This window comes from Cynocephalus volans, chromosome 1 (assembly GCF_027409185.1).
Source record: "Cynocephalus volans isolate mCynVol1 chromosome 1, mCynVol1.pri, whole genome shotgun sequence".
NCBI lineage: Eukaryota > Metazoa > Chordata > Mammalia > Dermoptera > Cynocephalidae > Cynocephalus > Cynocephalus volans.
In genome coordinates, this window is record NC_084460.1 from 235,697,633 (window position 1) to 235,725,563 (window position 27,931).

At 39.2% G+C, this 27,931-nt stretch overlaps 1 protein-coding gene across 3 annotated transcripts in view; it reads left to right on the plus strand.

The window, feature by feature from the left end:
* The window catches only part of XIRP2 (xin actin binding repeat containing 2), a 78,040-nt gene that overhangs the window by 46,345 nt on the left and 3,764 nt on the right, over positions 1–27,931 (plus strand). For 2 of the 3 annotated variants that reach the window (XM_063088942.1, XM_063088934.1), the window contains 5 exons: positions 11,554–11,664; positions 12,067–12,139; positions 13,218–13,351; positions 13,969–23,347; positions 25,462–25,595. In XM_063088942.1, coding sequence (XP_062945012.1) covers positions 11,554–11,664; positions 12,067–12,139; positions 13,218–13,351; positions 13,969–23,347; positions 25,462–25,556 — 9,792 coding nt within the window. In that variant the 3' untranslated portion in view covers positions 25,557–25,595. The remainder of the gene's footprint in view (positions 1–11,553; positions 11,665–12,066; positions 12,140–13,217; positions 13,352–13,968; positions 23,348–25,461; positions 25,596–27,931) is intronic. The other variant, XM_063088951.1, reaches the window with a different exon arrangement.

Genomic DNA, 27,931 nt, shown 5'->3' on the forward strand with positions numbered 1-27,931 from the left:
AGGTGATGTGGCAGCTATGGGATTTTTCTGGATGGGGGATTTCCAGGAAACTTTCTCAGGTGCCATTTTGTGTATCTCAGTCTTTAATGCCATTTTACTTTTCTGGCAGAGGGTATATTAGCCAACATTCCGCCCTCTTTGTTCTTAGTTTGGGAGAAGGGCATTGAGATCATCTCTGGCTACTTCCTGCTGCGAAGGGGTGAAGAAGGGGGAGGGGAGACTTGAGAGGCAAGGGAGGAAGGTTTGCTTAGTCTAATACAAGAGATAAGAGACCCTAAACCCAGGCACTGAAGATGGTAATTTCTTCCGTTGAGAAGGTGATGAATGTCCCTTGGAGCAAAAGGTCACTGAGGCCCTCAAATATGTCTTCTCCTTGTTGGATGTTAGGGAGTACCCAACTGTCCTCCTGGAGGGTGTGGAGGAAAAATAGGAGATGCGTCCTCACCATCTGGTAGGGGCAGGTACTCTTGGAGGCTGTGGTGAGGAGAGCTACCTGGGCTATCGAGGTGATTTGGCATTGTAGGGAGGTCAGGGCCTCTGCTGAAGCCTCAACAGCTGGATAGTGGAGTCTACAGAATGGATAAGAGCCCCTGTGCTTAGTCCCATGGCCACTAGAGAGGAGGCTAGGGAGACTGATGACTAAGGGTAGAAAGACTGCATGCTTTTGGTTTTCTGGGGGGTTAATTAGGGCAATAATTTCTGCTTGGCTGTAACTGGTAAGTTGAGGGACCAGTGAAATAGGTAGGCAGAGAATGGAACCAGAGGTGTTAAGAGTTTTGGAGAGGGCACCATTGCACCAAAAGAAACCTCCAACAGGGGCATGGGTTGTACAACCAGTTGTCCAGGTCTCTGTCAAATAAAATCTCCACCTGAACCCTGGGTCAGGTGTGGCAAGGCTAAGAAGCAGAAGCAAAATCAGGAAAGGGATGAAGGTGTATGGATGTTTTTCACACATCCTGCATGGGGGTTACTCCCAATCAGCCTCAGTCTCACAAATGGGTGTGGCTATAGACCAGGACCAAGTAGGGAGTTCAAGCAGTTGCCACAGAAAAAGAAGTAAAAATGGGCCACACTCAAAAATCCAAATTTCCATGAAGTATGAGCAAGGAAGGGAAGAGTAGTAGTTACTCTGGAATTGGGGAGAGGTGGGTATGTGGGATAAATGAAGCCTTAAAGGATTGGTGGGAGAAATGGAACAAGTGAGCCTGTGAGAACGATCTGAGTGGTGAGGCTCTGTTCCATGGTTGGGTGAATTGGCTGGCTTTAACCTGGAGATATGAATCCACAAGGTTAATTTTCCTGGGGCTTCTTCTAGCTGAGCAGCTGTAGGTGTACAAAGAACAACTTTAAGAGGTCCCTCCCATTTGGGGGTTAGAGGGACCTTATCAGGTGGAAGAGAAAAATATACCCAATCACCAGGGGACAAGGGAAATGAGGTATGAACCCTAGATGAGCTAGGTAAAAGGGTTTCTTGATGCTTTCACAGCTCCAACTGGATAAAAGAAAGAAGGGGGTAAGAGAGATGTACTGGCAGAGGACCAGGGGAAGGAATTAATCCGGGGGGGTATGGCCGCGCAGCCATACATGACCTCAAATGGAGATAGGGAAGAGGGCCACTTTGGGAGAACTCGGAGGTGGAACAAGGCTAAAGGGAGTAGTGTTACCCAATTAGTGTGGAGTTCAAGAGATAATTTAGTGAGGATATCTTTGAGGGTTCAATTAGTGTGTTCAACCTTTCCTGATGATTGGTGGTGATAAGGGATATGAAAATGCCATGGGATGTTGAGACCTCTTACAACCTTTTGTGGAACCTAGGAAATGAATTTAGGGCCATTGTCTGGCTGGAAGGATGTGGGGAGCCCGAATCGTGGGATGATATGTGAAAGGAGGAGAGAAGCCACCATGGATGCTCTCTTATTAGATGTTGGGTATGCTTCTACCCATCCAGAAAATGTATCCATGAAAACAAGGAGATAAGAATGTTTATGTACTCTTGGCATGCGAGTGAAATCAATCTGCCAATCCGTTCCAGGGGTGTGCCCTCTGACCTGGTGGGTTGGAAAATAAGTGGGCCATAATGGGGTATTAGGATTCGTTTTTTGGCAAATTTGACTTTTTTGGTTAAATCTTGGAGAAAAATCTTATCTTCTGGGGTTAGAGGGAAGAAAGAAGCTAAGAATAAGTGTAAGTAAGATAAAAGTTGTTGTCTTCGTGGATCCTTTCAGGGGTTCTCCGAAGGGGTTGGGGTGGCTCTGACCATAACCAGTGGTGGATCGGAAGACATGGCTGCTTGCTTGGCAGCCTGATCCGCCCTAGAATTACCTATGGTGATGGGAGAGGAGTCAGATTGATGTGACCGGCAATGGACTATGCCTATTTCAAAAGGCAAAAGTGATGCTTGTGAAAGTCTAGTGATAAACTTTGAATTGGTAATTGTGACTCCTTTTGAGTTTAGAAGGCCCCTCTCCTTCTAAATTGCCACATATGACAAAAGCATGTGGAACACATATTTAGAATCAGTGTACAATATAAGGGATTGATCCATGGATAACTCACAAGCCCAGGTGATCACCACAAGTTCTGCCTGTTGGCTGGTTCTGTTGGGTGACAAAGGTCTGGCCTCAATAATACTAGTGGAGGATACGATGGCATATCCCACCCTTCATACTCTATTTATTAAGGAAGAGCTACTATCTGTAAACCAGACATTTGTGGGGTTGTCTGGTGGCCCTTCTAAGATGTGAGATGGGCAAGGGAGGAGGATTTCTAAAGCCTCGATACATTGATGGAAGGGAGTTTCTTCAGAAATGGGCAAAAAGGTGGCAGGGTTTAAAGGGGCACAAGTCTGGAAAGTTATAGAAGGATCATGAATGAAGGAAATGAGAAGAGTTAGGATCCGGCAGCATGGGAAGGTTTGTAATCCTTTATAAGTCAAAAGATCCTTTAATTGATGAGATGAGAATACACTGGTGGAGCTGCCAAAAGTGAGTTTCTTTGCTTCTTGAAGAAGCACGTGAGTGGCTGCCAATGCCCTGAGGCAGGGGGACCACCCACGAATGGTGGAATCAAGGTTTTTTTGACAAATAGGCCACTGGGGTGAAAGAGGGCCCCCTCTGGTGTCCTAACACACCCACCCAAAACCCTTGTTCTCGTGCACATATAGAACAAAGAACCATTGTAAGTCAGGTAAATGTAAAGCTGGGGCTCTAAGGAGAGCCTGCTTGAGGTTTTCAAAAGGGGTTTTGATGGACTGATCTAGAGGTTCCTTTGAGTCACCCTGGGATGAGTCATATCAAGGTTTGGCAAGAAGGGAGTAGTTTGGAACCCAAGCTCGTAGGCATCCCGCAAGGCCCCAAAATGATAACATTTCATCCTTAGATTTTGGAACAGGCAAGTCTTGAAGGTGTTGTTTTTGGTCTACCATTATGGTCTTGGAGTTGTGGGAGATCTGAACTCCCAGATATTTGACTGAGGGTTTAAAGGCTTGGACCTTTTAGGGAGAAACCCTGTATCCTTTGTCTGCTAAGAAGTTGAGGAGGGAAATGATATCGCTTATGGAAATGGGATAAAAAGGAATGCACAAAAGAAGACCATCCACATACTGAAGGAGTGTGGAATGGGTGAAAGCTAACCCACAGAGGTCCACTGCTAAGGCCTGTCTGAATAAATGGGGACTGTCCTGGAAACCTTGGGGAAGGACTGTCCAAGTAAATTGTTGGGAATGATGAGATTGAGGATCAGTCCGGGTAAATGCAAAAAGGTTTTGGGAATCTGGATGTAATGGGATGGTGAAAAAGGCATCCTTTAAATCCACCACCGAGAAATAGGTGGTGGATGCGGGGATAGAGGATAAAAGTGTGCATGGATTAGGAACTAAAGGATGGATGGGCACAACTGCCTTGTTAATGATGCACAAGTCTTGGACTAACCGGTAAGTGTTGGGAGTTTCTTTAACTGCCAGGATGCGAGTATTGTAGGGGGAGTTTGTGAGCCGAATGAAACCCTTTCTTAATAGCTCATTGATAATTGGTTGTAACCCTAGCAGGCTACTGGTAGGAAGAGGGTACTGGGCCTGGCAAGGGAAATATTGGGGGTCTCTGAGGGAGATTCGAACTGGTTGGCAATGGGCTAAAGAGGGAGTTGAAGTATTCCAAACTTGGGGATTAACTTTGGATAGTGGCGGGGGGAGATTTGGTTCGTCTGGAGGTTGGGCTGCTCCAGTGACCAATAAGAGCAATGAAGGGGTATGGTGGAAAGAGATGTAGGCCTGGAACCTGGCTAATATGTCTCGACCTAACAAGGGGGTTGGGCATTGTGGCATCACAAGAAACTGATGAGCAAAGGAAAGGTCCCCAAAGTGGGCAAGTTATCCAGGTAGTTTTTAGTGGAAAAATGGTTTTGCCTTCTACCCCAACAATGGGCAGTGTGGAAAAGGAGGTAGGTCCCCAAAACTCCATTAATACTGAGAAAGTGGTGCTGGTATCAAGGAGGAAAGAAATGGGGCAGCCCTCAACTGCAAGATGTACCCTAGGCTCCCTGGTGGTGGTGAGGGCTGTCGTAGGTAGAGGGTGCCCTGGGCCCCATCAGTCATCCAATGCAAGTCCTAGAAGGGTGGGTGTGGGGTTCGAGATAGGTCCAGACTCCCTACAGAGGGTGGGGCAATCCACTCCCCACTGACCTGGAGTGTGGCATTTCAGACATGGCCTTGGTGGGGGCCTGGGGTTGGGGCATGATCGTGCCCAATGTCCTTCCTTACCACACTTAAAGCAGGAACCTGGGGGTCCCTTTGGTGTGGTTGGGCCCCTTGAAAAGGCAGTTGGTGGTGAGGGCGTGGGCCTCTTTAAGGCCCGTGACAGTAGTTGGTACTTTTGGCGTTTGGCCTTATCACCTTGGCCATTATAAACCTTGAATGTGGCAGCCAGTACTTCATTCTGAGGAGTGAGGGGCCCCCTTTCCAGTTTCTTTAATTTGCCCTTTATGTCAGGGGAACTCTGGTTAGAGAAATAGGTCATGAGAAGTTGTCTTCCCTCTGGGGTCTCTGGGTCTATGTTAGTATATTGTAAAGCAGCCTTAGTGTGGCGATCTAAGAAAGAAGAAGGATTTTCATTTTTATCTTGAATTATTTCTTGGATTTTTTCATAATTAACTGGTTTTCGTGCAGCACTTTTTAGCCCCACCACTATGCAAGTAAGAAACTAATCACAGAGGGCCAATGGGGGGGTGTGTTATAATCCCAGTGAGGGTTAGTTTCTGGGACAGCTTGTGCCCCAATTGGGTGAGCGGGTGTGGTTTGATGGACTTCATCTCCATATGCCCTGGCCTCTAGCCAGACTCGTCTATGTTCTTCTGGCAATAAAGAATCTGTGAGGATAGTGGGGGCGTCATGGAAAGTTAAGCTATAGGCCTGACAAAGGTATTGGAATTCCCTTGTGTAGACAACTGGGTTTGTTGTATAGGAACCCAAGTATTTCTCGATTTGGGAAAGATCAGTCATGGAAAAAGGGACATGGACTCTAATGAAACCCTCCACTCCTGCCACCTCTTGGAGAGGAGCTAAAAGCGGAGGTTGGACCAGAAGGGTGGGCCCGGTTTCGAGGGCTCAGTATGAGGGGGACTGGAAGGATGTGGTGGCACAGGAGGGGCAGAAGGGGTGGGAAGAGCTAATGGGGGTTGTAGTGGGGGAAAAGCACATCTTCAATATGGGGGGGCTCATCTGCTGGGTCAAAGTCAGGGGAAGGGGAGGAGGAGGTGGGCAGAGAAGGCTTAGAAGCTAATCAGACCTGTTTTGGGGCACAGGTGGTACATAAAGCAGGGTTAGAACGGAGGTAAGAAAAAGCCTGGACACAGGGAATTTTGGCCCGTTTTCCCAATTGCCTGCAGAAATTATATAAGTCCCTTAGAATGTTGGGGTTGAGGGACCCAAAGGGAGGCCACCTGTTTTGATTATCTAAATAATAATTGGTCCATTCTTGGATGGAAAACCTAACAAGTTTGTTTGGCTTAATATCCGGAGTCAGACCCAAAGTGTGAAGATTAGTCAGGAGACATTTTAGAGGGGAGTCAGCTGGGAGAGACCAGGTACCCCCCCATGAGAATGGAGGAGGAAGTACCGGACCCAAAGGGGTGTCCCTGCTTCAGTTGGGGTACTAAGAGGTCTCAAACCACCAAAAGTGGTCGTCACTGGTTTCTGGTGGTTGAGAGACCCTAGAGGGTCGTAGAGATTTGGAGTGCCTGGTGCCAGGCCTTGTGAGTGCCTGGAAGACAGAAACGAGAAACCCCACAGCAAATGAGAGGGCAGGGAAAGGGTGGACCCTGCTTAACCCGGCTGAGTCCCGGGGGGGGGGGGGGGGAGGAGAGATGAAAGCAGTAATTCAAAGACTCACAGATTAGAAGGCCAGTGTTGGATGTGCCAGTGGTGATCGGGAAGAAGGGCCAGGCTGAATGTCGTCACTGGTGTGGGCTCCGGGCCATGGGCAGAGAAATGGACGGGGTCCCACTAGGGGTGGGGTAATCCATCCAAGTCATGGCACCAGTGAGAGGAAAAACCCTGGCCCAAGCACAAAATAAGGTACACCAGGAGACAGGGACTCAACCGAAGTGTATTAGGCAGGCAAAATGAACAAGCGGGCTGCCCTCTTGAAAGTGGGAGCAGTAGCAGGGAGAGTCGGGTGGGCCTTTTATATCCAGTTAGACTGAGCTGGACTGTTCTTATTGGCTAAGAAGAAAGGGGATGGAAGCGAGCAAGGTTTAAGCTGAGCTGGGACTTTCTCATAGGTGGGCAAAACTGCACGCATGGGAAGGTGACATGGCAGCTAGGGGATTTTTCTGGGTCGGGGTTTTCCGGGAAACTTTCTCAGGTGCAATTTTGTGTATCTCGGTCTTTAACGCCATTTTACTTTTCTGGTGGAGGGTATATTAGCCAACACTTTGTAAAGTCATTGACATGTTATTATACACATCAGCTTCACTAACTCCATATACCAATTATGAAAATATTTAGTAGCAAAGACTGTCAACTAAAATACCAAAAAATAAAATCTAGGACTATGTGGAAAAATTCAGAATCTCAGTTTTTAAAGCAGGTTAAAAATCATAAAATTTTTACAGTCCTAGGAAAAAAAAGTGACTATTTGTCCATGTATTCACTCCTTAACATTTTATTGGGCACCTGCTGTGTACCAGGAAGCTAACCATTGGGATTTGAGGGTGCTTGCAAGAGATTCACAGTTCAGTTAAAGGAGAAGATCATATTAGCAAATGATGACTATGTAATGTGATAAGTAGATAACAGAGATGTGTACTGACAGTCATGAGAATAGAAAAAAGGAGCAGGAATAGCTAACTCTAATAGAAAAGTTGGGAGAAGTTTTTTAAAAAAATAATTTTTGAGCCATGCCTTCAAAAGAGTGCTGTGAACATGGAAGAGCCTTTACCTAAAGCTCAAACCTTAGGGTTCTCAGGTAGTATACCGAATTTTTTAGGGTAAATTTTTTTAAAATTCAGAAAAAATTCAGGGCAAAAGAAAGCATGTTTGAATTTGAATATATCCAAATCCAGACAAATAAAATGTATCAACAGCAAATTATGCTCATCACTTAAAAGAAAGAACTGATTATTCTATCAAACCTTGAATCCATTGACATTTTTGCTTTTGTCTGTTTGACAAAAGCGCAAAGAACATTAATACATCACAACCCTTTCAAGTTTTATTAAAAATGAGATTAGTGATGGATAAAATTGCTGAATTACTGGCATAGAGCACACACTTCTGTTTTTTCCACTCTGGTGAGGCAGCTATCAGCTACTATTCTGCCAGTCTCTCCTCAGATTATTTTCTATGGGCTATATTTCTAGGAGTCCCAGCAATAGTGAGTCAACATTAAAAAACAAAACAAAACAAAACAAAATTCTGTCTTTTTCCCTTACTCATTGCACTAGAATGAATTTGCAATTTTACTGATAGAAATTTACAATGTCTTTTCCTATAATGATAATAGCAATGACAGGTTGGGTAGACAGAATGTGAACTCTCTCCTGTGCTGGAGAAATCTCCTCAAAAGATGTTTATAGCAGTGATAGATTTTTGTAATATACTTGGTTAATATATGAGCTGACATCACATTGACTGAACTATGCAAACATCATAATACCATTGTGCAATATGTTGCATTTTTTCCTTTAGATTCCAAAGTTAGAATATATATATATATATTAGAATTTATATATATATAAAATCTCTTTTTTCTTTCCTTTAATGGCTGCATGAGATGAAAAAGCTGAGGTTAAGTGTGATTTAGAGATTTACCCAAGATTACAACACACGTAGAAGAGGGTGGAGTTAGTACTAATCCCCCGTTCCTAGCTACTGGTTAATCCACCCATGAACAAAACAGCATTTTGTCTTCTGCAGCCTGGTCTATATTTGAATTTCATTTTTCAGGAACCAATCTTATGAAGCGTTTCATGTGAATTTATGTACGGTGTTCTTTCCAGAATTCTTTATTACAATTTATTTGTGTAATATGATTTCTGCCTGAGCATTGTGATAATCCATCCTTTTACCTAACCTGCCACTCTCTAGACACCAACAGTTGGGAAGAAAGAAAGTCAGATTTAAAATTCAAACTAAACTAGTTGCAAAATATAAAGCAGAGTAAATGAGGAGAGTAAAATCTTGGAATATTTTAAGACATATTTTATGTAAGTTACAGCAACCGTGAGGCAGTAAAATTGATGCATTGACATTAACATACCAAACTCATGTAGCAATTACAATTCTATTTAGCAATCGCACATAAATGCTGAAGTAGAAACTTGCAGCTTTAAACAAAATTTATATGCATTTGTACTGTTTATGTTATGTCATATGCTATAAAAAAATATATATTTAGAGCTGATAGGCATGGATTGTTTTTACTTAAGTAGATAAACATTAACTGTAGAGTGTTTGCCCCAGAAAATGATAACTTTTAAAATGTCAAAATACTTTTATTTGCAGTTTTTCTACTCCAAATATTTTTTTTATTTGTTATCCTCAACACAGAGATTCATGTCACTAACTCTACTCTCTCACATTGGTGGCAGGTTTGAGAAACTTAAATTTCTATGTGTACCAGACAGTTTTCCTAAAAACGACAACTTGGTGTCAAATATTAGCAAATGATAGGGATGATGGCCAACCAAAAGGTGTATGCCCCAACTAAAAGGCTGGCCACTACTTTGTCTAAGGCCTTTTGGAATATGGACCCAGTGTTGCCAGTTCGTCAGAATTTTCAAATGCGGGAAGAATTTTGATTTTTGTTCACTCATTCAAAACTTTAAAATCACCGTTTGGGCCAAATAAAGCAGCTCTCTAGGCCACAGCTGCCACATAGGGCTCTAGGCAGAGACATGATTCAATAGAAGTGATCATGGTGCCTCTCAATAAGACCTTGGTTCTGGTCAAGTTCCTCTCTCCTTTGCTATTTCACTGTGCATTTAATTGCTATTCCCTATTTCTCAGTGTGTGCATAAGAAAGCTGGGGAATATTCCCATTACGTCCATGCAGATGGAAAGAGCTGCCATTTGAGCCCATACAATTTTTCAATCTAAGGTTTCAATGATTGCTATTGTTCTCTCCAGCGTAATGGTATTGGCTTATTGATATCCTTACATAAAACTTGATTATGCAAGGCATCCTTTTATTTGGACTTCTGAATTTTTTGAACTTAAAGGAAAGAGCATGGTTTTTTTTTTTCTGTACTTCTTCTTTAGAAAGTAAAGTGTTTTGTTCATTATTCTATCTCGTTTCAAGAACATCCCTGGTAAATAGAAGTTTGAATCAGAATGAATTTATTAATAGAAATTTGCTATTTTATTCATTCATTTATTCTTTATTCACTCATGTGAATTTTTCCTTACAAACTGTGTTTCAAGTGTGTTATCAAATATCATTTGAAATAAGTGAATAATTAACTAGGCTAAAAACTCTTCTGCTTGGAGAAAAAATTACAGTTGTCTTCAATTTAATAAGATATAACTTACATTTTAAAGTGTAACCCCACATTTTGCCTGCAGTTCTTTGTAGGACTTTTGGGAGGGTCTCAACTTTTTTTCTTAATTCTCCTTAGAAAAGTACAATGAGATCAGATGACACATCTCTAAAAAATTACTCTGTATACGAAATACATTTAGAGAAGAAAGTCACCTACTGCAAGTCTGCTAGCAAAAAAAAAAAAAAAAAAAAATTGCAACTGAAGATCTCATGAATTAAATTTATAATTATTCTTGGTTTAAGGGATTAGAATTTGATCATTTAAAAGTAACCCACTTTAAAAAAAATTTTAGTAACCCTATTTGATTAATTATGGTGATGGACCTTTGCCCACTTGACTATTATCTACTAGGATAAATATTTAAAAATCAGTTCTCAAGAATAGTATTGGCTAGTCACTTAGATATCAAGATAAAAGTGAAGTCCCAACTACAAACATGTTCAAATACATGTGTTCTTGTAAAGAGTGTATCATTTTTTGATGGTAAGATTTTTCAGCAGTATGACAACTGCTTCATTATACCAATCAATCAATCATATACTTGTATTAGAATCATATTCTGTAGTAAAATCAGGGCTGGATCACCAAAATTAATAGGAGCTCCAAGTTTCCAATTCAGTCAGGGTCATCAACAGTAGCTTAATTAAAATCAAAAGTAGCACCATGTGTGAAAATAGGGAAATACACACTAGCATAATATGGCCTGTTTATATTGGTTACATTTAATGGTTATATTCTTCAGCTGAACTCTGGATATCATAATACTGAGTGGCCAATTTGAGACTAGAATATCTTTTTGTAACATGAAAGTGTAGCTTATAAAGAACGAAACATATTTCTTTTTCCTTTGAGGTTCGTCTTTCTCATACTGGGTGCAAGATGCATAAGTAATATTTGTTGTTTACTGAGGTAGTAGGCAGAATAATGGCCTCTGATGATATCTATGTCCTATTCCCCAGAATTTGTGAATATGTGAAATTATATGGCAGAGGGAAATTAAGATTGCAGATGGGATTAAAACTGCTAGTCAGCTGATTGTATGATGGGGAGATAATCCTGGATCATCTGAGTTGGTCCAATGTAATGACAAGGGTCCTTAAGAGTAAAAGAAGGCATCAGACAGATGGCAGCATGAGAATGTCTCCACCTGACAGAGGAGGGGGCCATTAGCCTAGGAAAGTGGGCAGCCCCGAAAAGCTGCAACAGGCAAGGGAATGAACTGTCCTCTAGAGCCTACAGATTGGCATCCGCACCTTCCAACACCAACTAGTACCCACCGGGACCCATTCAGGACCTCTGGCCTACAGAAGTATAAGATAATAAGATTATCCAGCTTTAAGGCACTGAATGTGCAGTACTGTGTTATAGCAGCCAAGCAAACTAATACACTAAGGAAACTTTTTTTTTTTTCCCAGAAGCTTCTGTCACAGAAATTACATTAATAAAAAAGTTGAAATTATCAGACTTTTCCTAAGGCATATTTGTCTATCTGTCTGGTTTTTGTTTGTTTATTTTCAGGAGGTAATCCTCAGCAGCCAGGTCAACATTTCAAGAAACAACCAGGAAATGGCAAGAAATGAACAAGAAGTTTCCAAAGCACATGAAATTGATGTTATTGGAACAGAAATGGTAACTACTTAGAAAGACAATACTTTCCAAACAGTTTCCAGAACTGTATGGAAATTCTAACTTTGTTGTAAGCATTTGCTTTTATTGTTCCTTATGTATTTAGTTTCAATACATATCAGTATCTCTTTTCTCCTTTCACAGTTAAAATTCTTTTAAAATTAAAATGAACAACCTAAAAATATAATTGTACTTTAAGTGTCAATTCAAATATATTCAGTTATAGCATAAGTCTGTGCATTAAAATAAATGATAGAGGCTTAATTATCATCTCTCAGTGTGCCCTGAAGTCTTAGATGAAAATCGATGTAAAATGAAGAATATTTCATTTTGACTATTTGAAGAATATTGAAATAATTGACCTATTAAAAATAATTATTTTTTTCAAATTATCTTTAAACACAGGTCTCTCATGTTGAAAAGCACACTGAGGACAGAAACCAAGTTTCTCAGTTCCATCAATATGTTCAAGAAACAGGTACAGTCTGGTATTAATGGTCCTAATATACCTTTCTCCTATCGATGTGTCCGAGTTTGAATAGAGGACTTCCAAAGCACAGTTCTCCCCACTGAGTAACTTACGTGACTATGACTTATGGATCCAGAGGGGGCTGGGTAGTATTTCTACATATAATTAGATTTTGCCTGTGGTGATAGATACAATAAGTTTCTAATAGTTCATTGCCCATCAGCCTCATGATGTATTTATCCTAAAGCCTAAAAGGTGATAATAAGCTAGCCACACTGAATTCCTTTTTGCCTCAGGAACCTAGAATAAAACTTGATGTTTATCAAGCTCCTGAAGAATAGAATTGTTATCTAGATTATATTAGTCTCATTAACAGATTCAAGCACTGTTAAGTCAAGTTCTCCAACCTACAGATATAAGCTAAGACTGTAGGCAAATTTGTGCAAGTTTGCATAAGACAAGGCACAATTTGTCTTGCCTATAAAAGGGAAATGAGTTTTGCTGTCCTGAGGAGCTAACTGGGAAGATTTTAGCCAACTGACTAGAACATTACTTGACTATACCTATTTTTGTTTTACTGCTTAACAAAGTAGGTCTTGGGCCGTCCCGTGGCTCACTTGGGAGAGTGTGGTGCTGATAATACCAAGGCCACGGGTTTGGATCCCTACATAGAGATGGCCAGTTAGCTCACTTGGGAGAGTGTGGTGCTAACAACACCAAGTCAAGGGTTAAGATCCCCTTACCAGTCGTCTTTAAAAAAAAAAAAAAAAAGAAAGAAGGAAAAAGAAAGTAAGTTTTCTGCTATTCTTTTCCTGTTTTATAACTATTTTTTTTCTGAGCATAAAAGTAGATCATGTTTGTAGAAAATTTGGAAAATATTCCCATCCAGAGATAACCACCACCATTTTTCTTGCTATATTTCTTGCTATATTTCTAAATTATGTAATGAAATAATGTCATAAGTATAAATTTGTACCCTGAATCTTTTTATTTATATTGTGAGAAGGTTCCTATAGCATTATAATTTCTTTTCAAACATCATTTTTATTAATTATATCATATCCCTGGTATTCTTTTCTGTTTGTAGTCATTGACACACCTGAGGATGAAGATATTCCAAAGGTTTCAACTAAGTTTTTAAAAGAGCAATTTGAAAAGTCTGCCCAGGAAAAGGGCCTTTATTTTAACAAAGAGGCGACCATCCCAGCCAAGCAGGTTAAGGTAATTTCTCTACACATAAACATTTTTAATGTTAAACTAGGCTTAAATGCATAACATTTTTTAAATTATTGAATATTTGAGGTAGTTTTTCAGCAAAAAGTATTCTGAACCAGCACTTTTTCAGTTCCATGAGGAGAATATTGATATACATAAGAAAAGAGGAAGGGTGAAAACTTTTCTCACTAGAGAAAATGAGGGAAGAAAAAGTTATGTATGCTCTAAAGTCTAATAATTAACAATAGTAAAGTAATTAAGTCAATTTTAAATGTCAGATGCTGACTCTGTTCTGTTTAAAATTTCAAAAAAAAAACAAAACAGCACACAAAAATACTATAAGGCTTTTACTATTTCCTTCTAGACTACTCTGCATGCTACATTAAGGAAAGGGACAGAAAATCAAGATTATGTATAAATGTTAAAATACTGATGCGCTGAATGGGAGTATAACTTTACAAGTAAAAAGAGATTATATTATGTATTGCTCCTAAGTATATCACCTGCCTTTTCAATGGAGATGTCATAGCTGGCTCCCGGTTGTGGACAGGTGAAGGGCAGTGCCTAGGAAGCCTCCGCAGCTAAACCCATCTTTATACAGTTTGATTTTCTCTCCCCTAAAGATTGAAAGTGAATATGAAGAGACTTCAAAGCCATCACCAGTTGTGGGTACCTCTTCTACTTCTTGCACTTCAGCCAGCCAGAGGAAGGAAACATCAGCCACAAGATATAGTGATCACACTGTCACTTCCTCAACTCTGGCACAGGTTAATGCCACTCCTTTGGGAAAGATGGAAGAATTTCCTCCTCCCCCACCTGATGTACTTCAAACTCCAATAGATGTGACAGCAGTTTCCCAGTCCCCTGAATTCCCTAGCCCTCCTAGAAGACTACCAATCCCCAAAGATTTATATTCCAAGCAAAGAAATTTGTATGAATTAAACCGTTTATATAAACATATCCATCCTGAGTTAAGAAAAAACTTAGAAAAAGATTATATTAGTGAGGTTTCTGAGATTGTTTCAAGGCAAATGAATTCAGGGAGCTCAGTTTCAGCAGATGTGCAACAAGCCCGATATGTTTTCGAAAATACAAATGACAATTCTCAAAAAGATCTGAACTTGGAAAGACAGCACTTGGAGTGGCATGAAATTCTTAAGGGGGAGGTGCAGTCCATGCGATGGATCTTTGAGAATCAGCCATTAGATTCTATCAACAATGGCTCTCCTGGTGACGGTGACATTTCCAAGGCCATTGCTGATCAAGAGATCATTGCTGGTGGTGATGTAAAATATACCACATGGATGTTTGAAACCCAACCCATAGATACACTAGGGGTTCATTCTTCGGGCATTGAAGAAAATGCTGAGAAAATTCCTGAGCTAGCCAGAGGAGATGTTCTTACAGCTCGGTGGATGTTTGAAACAAGGCCATTAGATTCAATGAATAAAATGCATCAAAGTGAAGAAGAATCACAGGTAACTGTCATTAAGGACATAACTGGGGGGGATGTTAAGACCGTGAGATACATGTTTGAAACTCAACATCTGGATCAACTTGGACAGATTCATTCAGTGGATGAGGTTCACTTGCTGCAGCTCAGGTCTGAGCTCAAAGAAATTAAGGGAAATGTTAAGAGAAGTATAAAATGTTTTGAAACTCAACCATTGTATGTTATTAGAGATGGTTTAGGTCAAATGCTAGAAATTAAAACTGTTCATCGAGAAGATGTTGAAAAGGGAGATGTGAGAACGGCACGTTGGATGTTTGAAACACAGCCCTTGGACACAATTAACAAGGATATCACAGAAATTAAAGTTGTCCGAGGAATTTCCATGGAAGAAAATATCAAAGGTGGGGTGAGTAGGGCAAAGTGGTTATTCGAAACCCAACCTTTAGAGAAAATAAAAGAAGAGTCAGAAGAGGTCAGCACTGAAAAGGAAACAATAATAGGTACAGATGTCTCCAGAAAGTGTTGGATGTTTGAAACACAGCCATTAGACATTCTAAAAGAAGTTCCTGATACAGATCCTCTACCACCTGAAGAGATAATAGGGGGTGATGTACAAACTACTAAGCATCTATTTGAAACACTTCCAATAGAGGCTTTAAAAGGTAGTCCTGATGTAGGAAAGCTTCAAAAAATCACTGCCTCTGAAGAAGAAAAGGGGGATGTTAGGCACCAGAAATGGATTTTTGAAACCCAACCTCTGGAAGAGATTAGAGAAAATAAAAAAGAGTACACGCGAACAGTGAAACTTGAAGAAGTTGATAGAGGAGATGTAAGGAATTACACACGTATCTTTGAATCAAACAATTTAATTAAATTTGATGCACCACATAAAGTACAGGTGGAAGGAGTCACAAGAGGTGCTGTAGAGTTAAATAAATCTCTCTTTGAGACAACACCACTCTACGCCATTCAAGATCATCTAGGAAAATATCATCAAGTAAAGACAGTCCAGCAAGAAGAAATCCTAAGAGGTGATGTAAGAAGCTGTAGGTGGCTTTTTGAAACAAGGCCCCTTGACCAGTTTGATGAAAGCCTTCATAAATTTCAGATAATTAGAGGAATATCTGCTCAAGAAATACAGACTGGGAATGTGAAATCTGCTAAATGGTTGTTTGAAACCCAACCTCTTGATTCAATTAAATACTTTAGTAACGTGGAAGAAACAGAAAGTAAAACTGAACAAGCTACAGATATTGTTAAAGGGGATGTGAAAACCTGTAAATGGCTTTTTGAAACCCAGCCAATGGAGTCTCTTTATGAAAAAGTTTCATTAATGACTGGTAGTGAAGAAATTCATAAGGGAGATGTCAAAACCTGTACTTGGCTCTTTGAAACTCGGCCACTTGATACCATAAAAGATGACTCTGAAACAACAGTGAAATTGCAAACTGTAAAACAGGAGGAGATCCACGGTGGGGATGTTCGTACAGCATGTTTTCTTTTTGAAACAGAAAATCTGGACAGCATACAAGGAGAAGAAAGGAAAGAAATCAGACCTGTAGAAATGGATATCCAAGCTGGGGATGTCACCGGCATGAGGTATAAATTTGAAAATCAGTCCTTAGATTCTATAAGTTCCAATTCAGAGGAAGTTTTGAAAAAGATCAAAACCCTAAAAACTGAAGACATTCAAAAAGGCAATGTTTTAAATTGTAGGTGGCTTTTTGAAAACCAACCAATTGATATGATAAAAGAAAGCCAAGAAGGGGATGAATTAGTTAAGACAGTGACAGACATCCAAGGTGGGGATGTAAAAAAAGGGTGCTTTATTTTTGAGACTTTTTCTTTAGATGAGATTAAAGAAGAATCTGACTATACCAGTACCAAGAAAACAAGTACTGAAGAAGCAATAAAGGGTGATGTAAAAAGCTACAGAATGCTCTTTGAAACCCAGCCACTCTATGCGATTCAAGACAGAGAAGGGTGCTATCATGAAGTGACAACAGTTAAAAAGGAAGAGGTCATTCATGGAGATGTACGAGGAACGAGGTGGCTTTTTGAAACAAAAACATTAGACTCAATTAATGAATCAGAAACGGTGTATGTTATCAAATCTGTCACACAAGAAGACATTCAGAAGGGAGACGTTAGTTCTGCCAGATACAGATTTGAAACCCAGCCACTAGATCAGATTTCAGAAGAATCACATAATATTGTGCCCACTGTTGACAATATTCAAGGTGGCAATGTAAAGACAAGTAAACAATTCTTTGAGTCTGAAAATGTTGATAAGAATAATTATGTAAGAACAGTAAGTGTCAATGAAATACAAAAGGGCAATGTTAAAACATCTACTTGGCTATTTGAAACCCACACGATAGATGAGTTAAGAGGAGAAGGGTCAGGATATGAAAATATCAAGACAGTCACCCAGGAAGATGTGCAGAAAGGTGATGTTAAGCAGGCAGTATGGCTTTTTGAAAATCAAACTTTGGATTCTATTAAGGAAGCAGATGAAAGCATAACAAAAATAACCAGGGAAGAAATCCCTTCTTCTGATGTCAAAACAACTACATGGCTCTTTGAAACAACACCACTTCATGAATTTAATGAAAATAGAGTTGAAAAGATAGAAATTATTGGCAAGAGCATTAAAGAAACCTTAGAAGATCTCTATTCTCAAAAAGTTATCCAGGCTCCTGGAATCATCATCGAAGCTGATGAAGTTGGGGATATTCGAATGGCAAAATACAAGCTAATGCACCAAGCAGCTCCTGAGATACAGAAAGAAGAAATTATCAAGGTGGATCTCAGAAATATAATGGTGAACCTACTTTCTAAAAGGGACTATACAAAAAGAGAGATTTTGGTTAGTGAAGAAGAGAAGGGAAATGTTAATTTGACTAAAGCTCAATTATTAAATAGATCAACTGAATTTCATGCCGAAAAAGAAGAGATAGTGAGAGGTGATGTACAACAAGCAATAAAAAATCTGTTCTCCGAGGAAAGATCTGTAAAGAAAGGCATTTTAATTCAGGAAGATGAAAGAGGAGATATCAACATGACTATCTATTGTCTTCTTCATGAAAATGCTGGTGACACAATCAAGCGTGAAGAAGTAATAGGGGGTGATGTAAGACGTACCATTCATAATTTGTTGATTTCCACATCAAATGATAAAATACCTGAAAGGGCTAAAATTGATGCCTCTGAGAGGGGTAATGTTCAGTTTTTTACAACATGCATAGAAACTGGAGCTTTAGATTATCTCAAACAACTCCAGACAGGGTCAGATGAAACACTAACAGCTAGGAAACAAGGAGAGGAAGAAATAATTGGTGGTGATGTTGAGGGCACAAAACTGTTACTAAAGAAAAGGCAGTCTCAGGTTGAACGTACTGTCGATGAAACTGACATCATCCCGGGAGATGTGCATAATACAGTTAAGGTTTTTATGACAGGGCCTCAGAGTACTTCTTGTGAGATACCCAAAGAAGAAATTATAAAGGGTGATTTGAAATCAACCCTAAAGTCCCTCAGCCAAGCCACAAGTCAGAAAACAGTGGCTAAAACAGAAGAAATTATAAAAGGCGACATGCTGGCCACACTCAAGTCACTTCAGGAATCAAGCCAGCATTGGAAAGAATCTAAACAGCCTCATTCCATCCCTGGTGATATTGAGCAAGCTATTGAATGCCTTGAAAAGGCCACAAACACAAGGACAGAAATCCTGAAAAAGGAACTTATCCGAAATGAACTTGAAACATCATTAATGTCTTTGAAAGAAGCACAGAGAGGTTTCAAAGAGGTAGATAAAGAAGGTGCAATCAAAGATGTTCACACTGTAATGGTAGGATCCTCAGAAGAGCAGAAAACAGAGATTCATCAAGTAGATGTCCAGAGGGACAAAAAAAGTGTTCTTCATCCAAGGCCGGGACCATTTGAGCCAGCAGCCAGTTGGCAAAGGGGAGCAGACACTCTCAGTCAAACTGCTGGCAAATCCTGTAATGGGAATTTAATAGAAGAAAGAACTGAGGTCAATCTTCCAAAAGCCCCCAAAGGCTCTGTAAAGATTGTTGTAGATCGTGAACAAAACAACAATGCTCTCGAGAAAAATCTTAGGAAACTATCTAATTCACATCACAAAGCTACTAAAAGTGTGTTGGAATCTGGGGACAAAATGGGAGTCTGGACTGATACCACGAGAGAACAGCATCTTAGAGATGAACATATGAGCAGACAACTAACTTCAATTGTGTCAGCTAAGGAAAATCTAAAATCTAAGGAACCAGAGAGAGTGAGAGAGCTGAAGAAGGATGATGTCTTTAACTCCACCCGATCTATTGATAAAACAATCGGAAAGCAACTGACTCAAACCTGTGAACTGAGGAATAACCACCAGAAGACTGAAACTTTCCATGTAAAGAAACCTAAAAAGACCAAAAACATGAAACCATCAACAGACACCCAAAGCAGCAAGCCCAGTCCCACCCAGCATCCAGTCAACATGCCAGCTGGAAAAATGCATGAAGTTACAGGGCACTATCAGAAGCAAACTTTGTTAAAGAAAGAAATGCAATATTTTGATCAGGATATAAAGGAAGATAATGTGAACCTTCAACCCATGCAGCAGCCTTTGCGTGTAGTTCAAGACATATCCAACGTAACAGAAATGAAAGTCTCAGGAAAAAGCCACGATAAATTTAAGGCAACCAACAAAAAACAGGAGACTGACATTTATCTGCAAAGCCAGGACTTTCTGATGAAGACAAATACTTCCACAGACTTAAAAATGGCGATGGAAAGGTCCTTTAATTCAATCAACTTTAACCCTGAGAATAATATGAAAGAAAGTGAGTGCCCCCTTCCACCTCCATCTCCACCTCCTCCTCCACCTTCCAATGCATCATCTGAAATTGAATTTCCTCTTCCTCCTCCACCTCCTTTTTTGATGTTTCCTGAAAAAAATGTGATTCCTCCCTCACTGTCCACAGAGCAGATAAAAGCCGAATTTGAAAGCTTCCCAGGCCTCCCTCTTCCTCCACCACCAGTAGATGAGAAATCCGAAAGAGAATGTCTACCCACGTTTCTACCTCCTCCCCCTCCTCCAACTCCATCTCAAAATTCAGCCCATCTCCTTTCCTCCTCTGTTCCAGAAAAGTATAGTGGAGCATTCATGCAACAATATGCCCAGAAAGAAGCCTCAAGCTCTCAGCAAACTCAGACTAAAATCATAACAGGAAAATCAGGAGTACGTTTGCCACCTCCCACATTCCCCAAACCCAAATTTCCCAAGCAAATAGAAGATAGAAAGAATCACCTTTCCCCAAAGGTTGAATTGGAAAATTCCTTGTCAGATATGGAATGTAAAATTACTCCCTCAAAGGATCAGAAAAGACTAATGACGGCGACTAGCAGTGAACACACAGAGACAAAGCAGAATGTAGTCAGAAAAAGTCTTGATGAAAGAAAACAATTATCTTTCGACTCTGCAATGTCTTTCTCACAGACAGTTCCAAAAACTTCAGCACCCAAACAAAAACAGATAGCTCCTCTCATAAAATCTCATTCATTTCCATCTAGCTCAGGACAACAAAGTCCAAAGCCTTATATGAGAAAATTTAAGACTCCTTTAATGATTGCTGAAGAAAGATACAGGCAACAAAGAGAAGAGCTTGAAAAACAGAAGCAGGAGAGTTCTTGCTACAAAATGGTCAAAATAGAAAACCAAAATCAAAACATATCAGAGTTGGAAAAGGAAATGTCATTACAGAAAACAAATGAGGAGGCTCCCCTTCCTGGAATGAATTCAGAGCTTACTGCGGCCCAACCCAACCCAGCCTCTCTGAGTAGTGCTCAGGTGCTGGGAGTGTGTGCTGATCACCAGCTCTCCACAACATCGGCAGTGACAGTAGCTGCCAAGAGGCTCCAACATGTTCTAGAAGCCTCAGAAGACAAAGATAACATGAAGAAGGAAGTTGTACAGAACTCAAGGGATATTATGCAATCTACATCATCTTGTGAAGTTAAACAAAGTCAGCAAGAAAGTAGTACCCAACAAACACAGCAGAAGAAGTACCTGGAGCAGTTGCACTTGCCCCAAAGCAAACCAGCTACCCCAAGTTTCAAAGTTAAAACCACCAAGCTTCCCACTGTGGATCATACATTAAATAAAATAGACTATAGCCATGAAAGCCATAAAAAGCAATCTAAAGTTGATGTTCGATCCACTACCAAACAGCAGTATCAGGAAATTGAGAAAACCAAAGCAAACACTAAATATGGTAATCAGCAATCTGTGGCTGAAAAATATTATCAATTACCTAAGGAGAAAAGAGTGACAATAAAAGTGCCGACAGAATCCACAGAAAAGAACCATGAAAGTGAGCTCAACAAAGTTGCTGAGAAGCAAAGAGAATTCAGGGAATCTGAGCAAGGAAAACTTCCAGGAAGTGAAGAAAAAAACCAGGGACCATCAGTGATGTGTCCAAAGGAAGACAGATTAATAGTTGAAAGAAAACAAGAACATCTGAAGAATAAGTCAGCACCGACAGCAGTCAAGCATAAGGTTATTGATGCACATTTTGATTCACAGACTCAGAATTTTCAGCAAACACAGATACAGACTTCTGAAAGTAAAGCTGAACATAAAAAATTGTCTCAGCCATATAACAGTCTGCAGGAAGAAAAATGTCTCAGGGTCAAGGGCGTAGAACAGAAACAAGTCTTCTCTAATACTGAAGATTCAAAGCAAGAGATTACACAGAACAAACCTTTATTTTCCTCTGTGAAAGAATCCCAGCAGGATGATGGAAAATGTGCTGTAAACATATTGGAATTCTTGAGAAAACGGGAAGAATTACAGCAGATTTTGTCTAGAGTAAAACAATTTGAAGCAGAGCCAAATAAAAGTGGCCTTAAAACATTTCAGACACTGTTAAATATTATTCCGGTATGGCTGATAAGTGAAGAGAAAAGAGAATACGGAGTTCGTATTGCCATGGAGAATAATTTAGAAAAAGTCAAAGAAGAAATAACACATATTAAAATTCAAGCAGAGGATATGCTTGCATCCTGTGAAAATATAATTCAAACAGCCATGATATCCTCCAAAACAGGAACGCAGGGAAATAAGCCTACTAGTCTTAATGAAACATCATCCACAGTGTCTACCACTAATGTCAGCGATAATAAAAACACTGAACAGAAAGAAAACAAAACTGCAGAAGAAAAAACAGTGCACCACCAAGTAGCAACTCATCATGAAGCAACTGCTCATCGTCTCATGAAAACCCATCAGGAGACGAAACCTGATGAGAGCAAGATTTCTCCCCCGTCTTTAAAAACACGCCCCCCGTCACCTACTTTTATAACAATTGAGTCCACTGCCCGACGAACAGAAACCTCCACCAAGGATGAGCTTTCTCGGTCCCCCCAAAAGGACAGCTGTGTCGAACCCCCACCAAGAAGGTCCATGTCACAAACATCTACGGTTCACAAGGCAAACGCATCCCCCTCTCCACCCCGGAGTCGCTCTGAACAGCTTGTCAGACTCAAAGACACAACTGCGAAGTTATCCAGGGGAACCATCCCATGTCCACCAGCAACCCCGGTTCCGATTGCAGAGAAGAGAGCTGAAATCATCGCGTCTCCTGCAACACTTCGTCGTCAAATCAAGATAGAAACCCGTGGTAGAGACTCTCCTACAATCACAATACCTGTCGGTGTAAATCATGCTGCTAGTGGTTCCTGCAGAGAATCCATGGAAGCGCAAGAGGAAGTTGGGAAAGTAGAGAAAAGGGCGACTTACGTTCACAACGACGGAGTAAATTTGACTAAGCACGTCGTGCCCGATACTGAAAGTTACGATGCCGTGGAAATCATCCGCAAGGTCGAGGTGCCTGGCCTGTCAGAGCACACGCAGAGATACGAAGCCGCCAACCGAACTGTTCAAATGGCTGAAAATTTTGGGAACAACCACGAAAAAGAAATAAACAGATGGTTCAGAGAATTTGAGGATGGCCCAGTTTTTGAAGCTAAGTCAAACAGAAGAAATTATGCAAATGGAGATGCAAACCATAATATAAAACAGGAAAGCCGTACATTTTGTAAGGAGGAATTTGGATTAACATCTTCAGGAAACACTAGTTTTACAGGCTTTTCTTGCAAACATCCTAGAGAGATGCAAGAAAAAAATTCTGTTAAACAGCCCAGGGTATACCCTGAAACAAGGTCTCTAAGTGACCGTTTCTCAGGCGTGGATGCATTTGAGAGTCAAATTGTTGGGTCAAAGATGACAGCTTCTTCATCACATAGCTCAGAAGCTGGAAAAGCTGCCGTCGACTTCAAGCATGCCCCGCCAACCTATGAAGATGTCATCGCGGGCCATATTTTAGATATCTCTGATTCACCTAAAGATCTCAAAAGCAATTTTCAAAAGACGTGGCAGGAGAGTGAAAGACTTTTTGCAACCCTGGGATATGTAACCTCAGATGCTTCTGCAACTGAGATGAGAACCACCTTTCAAGAGGAATCTGCATTTATAAGCGGTAAACGAGCTTGCAAAGTGTGAAAGAAGATTAACTCATTTAAAGGCACGTGTTCCCTAGCCAAGATGATGTGCAGTTAAGAGAGTGTATGGAAATAACCAAACAATATAACCAAAAACTAACAGCTTCCCCTGTATGCTTTTATCCTCTTTATATGCTTGCTTTCACTTTCTCTTTACAAAAACATCTATGATTTTGTATGATTCACCTGCACTGTGTGAAAATAACAAATGCTATTATATAAATTATTGAGACCTATATTTGTCATGGTAACTGAGGCTTAGGATAAAGCAATAGATATAATGATTGTTATTGTGATAGTATTAATAATTACATATAACTATATTCTTGTTAATTACAGAACATAGCACATTATTAATATTCTTATCAAAAGTTATTTCATCCAAATATTTTAGAAAATATTAGATAACATCTCTTGACCTAATATTGATGTGTTTTTAACTGCCAGACCTAAGTGATCTTTGCATTGAATTCAGTACAGCCTAAAAACCCAAGAAATAATTTACAGTCTTCATATGTACTTTAAGGATTTTTATTGATCTGTATCTCTGACAAAAGTATAGGTGTGGAATTAGACCTTTTATATATTTAATTATTGTTGTTAGGTTGGATAGAGTTAGCTTTCTCTGATGCCATATCTTTTTTCTATAATTGATTTTTTCACCTTTCTGAAAATAAACTTAAAATAATAGCTCAACTGACCTTATTCACAAATGAACATGTATAGTACATTTTTAAAATCTGATTATATTTGGAAGCAGGGAGAATTAAATTATATGAATTTAGTACATGTTTTTCTCAACATTAGAGATCAGTTAATATCTTTATATTTCCTGACTTTTTATAATCCATGAGGCTTTATGATAAAAAGATTTGACATAATTAATGTGGGTCATTAGTGTAGTCTATTTCTTAGACTGATTGAAAGAAATAGCAAGTTTAAATTTAAAACTATTGAAACTAATAATTGTGCTCTATCATATTTGCAACATACGTTTCTAGTTTATCAGATTAATATCGTTTCTTAATGTGCTTGCTTCTGGCATAATTAAGAAAAGCTGTCTAATTAATTTCAAATAGTTTCTGTTAAGATAACTTAAAAACACACAGAAAATACAAGGAATCTGATGTTAAATATAGACATGTTTCTCCTTCTAGAACCAAATAAGCAAAGGAATCCTCTTGGTAGCCCAGACTGTGCATCTGAGCACTAAAGTGTGTGTATTTATTTGTGTAAAGGACCTTGTGCATATTTGCTCTTATGTATAACTAATATGAAACCTTAGTTCTTCTCACAGGACCATTGTGAGGATCAAAAATAATACTGAAGTGACATTTCTGTGTCAGTTTTGAACCACTACACAAACACTGTTTAGTAATATAACTACTATTATTCACAGGGGTTAAAATTTACATGAAAGCATCAGGAAGTGACTGCAGATACTTCACAGAAAGAGAAAAGAAGGAAGACTATAAAAAGTACACATGAGAATCCAAAAAGAGCTCTAAAATCTAAAGCTATTTAGATTGAGGACAAACGGCCCTGAACGTTTCAATGTATTCACGAGTTTCATTACATTAAAGAATTGGTGTCATAGAGTCAACCCTAAGTCAAGAAAATATTTAATCAAATACAGTGTCCTTGGTGTAAAAATATATGTACATGTTTTTAAAAGAGCTATCCAGAATGCTTTCAAAAATAAAAACTGGTGTAAGTTAGGTGTAAACCTTTATATACGTATAAAGTTCGGTTACCTAGAATGATGAGCTCTCTTAGAGCTCCCAATAGTTGAATTTACTACATTTTTTAATGCATTAAAGTAAATGAACATATTTTACTCTTGTATGTTTCCTTCCCTAATAAAAGTCAGTTTGTACAATGTATCAGTAGTAGAGGCGCTAGAGTAATGCTCATCCTCGTACCAGGGCCTCACACCTGATGATGGGATAGCCTATGTCCTGAGAAGGACACAGTCTCAGAGCTTTTCACCTTAACTGCATGACCAGTTAATATGTCATTGTTTTGTTTTGCATGTTTTTACAATGTGATTGAAGATAACACTATATAAGCCACTGAAAATTTTTATTTTCAGAAACTGTTGCTCCAAGACAAGGAAATATGTATACTTTGTCAAAAGACAGTTTATCCAATGGAGTGCCTAGTAGCAGACAAGCAGAATTTTCATAAGTCCTGCTTCCGATGCCACCATTGCAACAGCAAACTGAGGTAAAATATTTTGTGCTCTGTAGCACAAATATTTCAAAAAGCCTGCAGTGTATGTATAATACCATGTCTCTAGGAAGATGCAGATTTTTCCAGATCTCATTGCTGCTGTCAGCTAACCACAGAAGGGGAGGTGCTCATGTTCTGTTATGTACTGCTCAGGATGACTATGACCTTTTTCCTTTTGGAATTTTGTTTTGCTTATCAAATCCAGCAAGACCCATTTTGTCTGAACATGGATAAGAAAATCATAAGTTACTGTACAAATCAGTACTTTTAAGTTAGTACTGTAGTCTAAAATTTAGACTCTAGATCAGAAGTTGGCAAACTTCTGTAAAGGACCAGATAGCAAATATTTTCAGGTTCATAGGCCATACTGTTTCTGTCACTAGCCAATTTTCATTGGAGTGCATGAGTGGCCTTAGATGACTAAACAAATGGGTGTGGCTATAATTGAATGGGCGTGGCTGTGTTCAATAAACCTTCATATACCAGAACAGGTGGTGCATTAGAATTTGCCATGTTTAAGCTAGATTATATAAGTTTTTTTAAAAAATGGAATTTAGCATAATATCAATGACAAGTAATAGAAAAATTGTTTATTCTCTGGAGCAACAGAAGCACCTCATCAACACAGTTAGAAATGACTCATTTTCCAAAACTCTTGAAGTACATGCTTTTAAAGGAATGCAACATTTGGTATGACTGTAGTCTGAGATGGTGAAATGGAATTTTTTTTTTTTTGCTAAATCTAATGTGCGTCTCTCAGACTATATCCTTCCTGACTTCAATTGACAATGTCCAACACCCCTCACTACAACATTCTTTTCCCTTGGTTTCCATGACAACAGAGTATAATGGTTTTCTCCCTACCTTCTGGATGCTCCTTCTCAGGCACTTGTGTGAGTGACTCTTTCTCTGCCCATTACCCAGATGTTAGAGTTCCTCAGAATTCTACTGTGGGAATTTATTCTTCTCACTGTTTCTGCTCTTTCTGGTGACTCACATAGCCTGTATGTCACTGCCCCAGTAAGTGACATTAATATTAACTCAATCAAAATCAAAACATGACTCATTTCTCTTCTTTGTTTCTTACATCCAACCTATCACCAAGTCCCATAATTTCTGCCCACAAATGCCTGTCTCCCATTAGTAAATAATTTCCTTTTTAATAATCACTTCCTCGCATTTCTGTAGTTTTGTTATCCAAATATGCTTTCCCAGAAACCGTACTTTAGCCCTGTCCATTTTTCAGAACTTAGGTCTTTTAAGTCTTTTTTTAATCTATATGTTTCTCCTCCATTCCTTTCATTCTTTAAAATTTATTTATGAAGAACCCAGGACATTTAACCTATAGAGTTTTCCAGTCTGGATTTGCTGATTACACACTCAGAGTGCAGATCAACATTCTACTTGGTCCTCTGGACCAAACATCAGCTGGACCTAGATTCTAGATGAGACTCAGGTTTGACACCTTTCGCAAGAATGTAGATAGTATTGACAAAGTCTGGTTGTCTCTTGTTTTGTGATTATAGCAAATACTGAAGCTTAATACCTGTATTTATTCATTGATACCTGCAAAATGTTAATATTTTAATTCTGTTATTTCGTTTTTACTTATTAGAATACTTTTACAAAGAGATGCTTCCTTTTATCTACTATTTGGTTACACAGTGGTACAGTTGGTGGGAGAAAGACAGAATAAGTTCATGATTCTTTCCCTTTATGTACTAAATTTTCCAATATATCAATTATTTATTTAACAATATAAGACAATGATCTTGATGCTCAGTCTACTGTGTTGGTCATTGTTTCTCAGCTTTTTTAGTGGAAAAAGATATGTATACATTATACATAATGTATAAATACATATTTATATATTAATAACAAAATTGTTAACACCACTAATTTGATTATCAAAACATTAAAAAATTACATTTGCTTTCCCCACTTATCCACTCCCCATTTTTTTACATTGTTGTACTCTGTCTTCAGTGTCAGATCATACATCCAGTACATACCACATTAATCTCTTTTTGTCCTCACTTCATCTTAGTTTGCAGATAGCAAGATATTAACGCCCACCACCAAAACTGATGCTTCTGTAGTCATTCTGGTTATTGAGGCTTATTTTCTAGTAGATTCTTTAGAAAATGCTCATGGAAACAGTATTCTCTAAGTTCATACATGCTGATAGCAATTTGTCTGTGACCTTTAAAGTGAAGAGACAGTTTTGCTGAAATTAAGATTCTCGTCTTACACTTTCACTGAGTATCTTAAATGCATTATTTCATTTTCTTCTGGCATAAAGTGTTGAAATAGTCTAATAATATTCTAAT